General features: G+C 42.9%; 1 protein-coding gene across 1 annotated transcript; it reads right to left on the bottom strand.

Annotated features, from left to right (window-relative positions):
• Positions 1–507: 507 nt before the first annotated feature.
• On the bottom strand, positions 508–945 carry LOC142180790 (uncharacterized). Its single transcript, XM_075252864.1, has one exon. It carries the CDS (start codon positions 943–945, stop codon positions 508–510), a length of 438 nt encoding a protein of 145 aa, XP_075108965.1.
• Positions 946–1537: the final 592 nt, after the last annotated feature.

Raw genomic sequence — 1537 nt, forward strand, 5'->3', positions numbered from 1 at the left:
CATTTGAAGCTTTTGGCTCGATCGGCCCAATGTTGTCTATACCCCAGGAAACAAACGGCCAATGTGCTGACATGGGATGTAGTTCTATAGGCGGTGCATAAATCAAGTCACTGTGTACCTCACACTGATGACATTTTCGGACAAAATAGAAGCAGTCTTTTTCCATAGTCATCTAGTAATAGCCAGCTCGAATGATCTTCTTTGCCAAAACATACCTTGTCATGTGGGGTCCACACACCCCTGTGTGCACTTCATGCATGATTCTTCCTGCCTCTTCAGCATCCTCACATCTTAGCAAGTTGAGATCTGGAGTCCTTTTGTACAAGACCTCACCGCTCAAGAAGAAACCGCCAGTAAGCCTTCTAATGGTTCTCTTTTGGTATCCATTGGCTTGCTCGGGATATTCTTTCATTTTCAATTTTTTTTTGATATCATGATACCATGGCTGAAAATTTGGTTCCACCTCAATCGTATTGTAATAACCATGCCTTTCTCGGATTTGGATCTCTAATGGGTCAATGTGGAGATTGCCTGGATACGGCAACATCGAGGCCAAAGTAGCAAGTGCTCGGCTAACTCATTGTGAAAATGAGGAATGTACCTAAACTCGACTGACTTGAACAGCTGGCTATGGTCTTCCACACATTGCCTGTATGGAATAAGCTTGACATCTCGAGTTTTCCATTCACCCTGAGCTTGTCGGATAATCAAGTCTGAATCCCCCATGATCAATAGTTCTTCAACATCTTGGTCGATTTCCATATTCATACATATAATGCAGGTTTCATACTCGGTGGTGTTGTTTGTGCAGAAAAACCGAAGCCGGGATGTGGCTAGATAGTGCTGACCAGTGGGTGAGATCAAAATTGCCCCAATTCCAATGCCTTTTGCGTTCACAGCTCCATCAAAGAACATTTTCCAAGCATTGATGTCTTCTAATGTCATCTCAACTGAATTTACCTATTCATTTGGGAAGTAGGTACTCAAGGGCTGGTATTCATCATCAACAGGGTTTTCAGCTAGGTGATCCGCTAAAGCCTAGGCTTTCATTACCGTGCGGGTGACATAGACTATGTCAAATTTAGTGAGCAGGATCTGCCATTTTCCTAATCTCCCTGTTGGCATCGGCTTTTGGAATATGTACTTTAAAGGATCCAGCCTGGTGATGAGGTTAGTGGTAAAGGCCAACAAGTAATGCCTAAGCTTCTGAGCGACCCAAGTTAGGGTGTAGCAAGTCCTTTCCAACAGGGTATTTGGCTTCATAACTTGTGAACTTTTTGTTCAAATAGTAGATTGCTTGCTCTCTCATCCCGGTCAAATCATGTTGCCTGAGGACACATCTGAAAGAATTCTCCAAGACAGTCAAATACGGAAACAAAGGTTCAGGTGGGACTAAGACTAGCGGGTTCGACAAATATTCTTTGATTTTGTCAAAAGCTTCTTGACACTGATCCGTCTATGCAATTGCTGCATCTTTCTTTAACAACTTGAAGATGGGTTCACATGTAGAAGTCAACTGAGCAATGAATGGGCTAAT

The sequence above is a fragment of the Nicotiana tabacum genome, chromosome 5 (genome assembly GCF_000715075.1).
Source record: "Nicotiana tabacum cultivar K326 chromosome 5, ASM71507v2, whole genome shotgun sequence".
Classification (NCBI taxonomy): Eukaryota; Viridiplantae; Streptophyta; class Magnoliopsida; order Solanales; family Solanaceae; genus Nicotiana; species Nicotiana tabacum.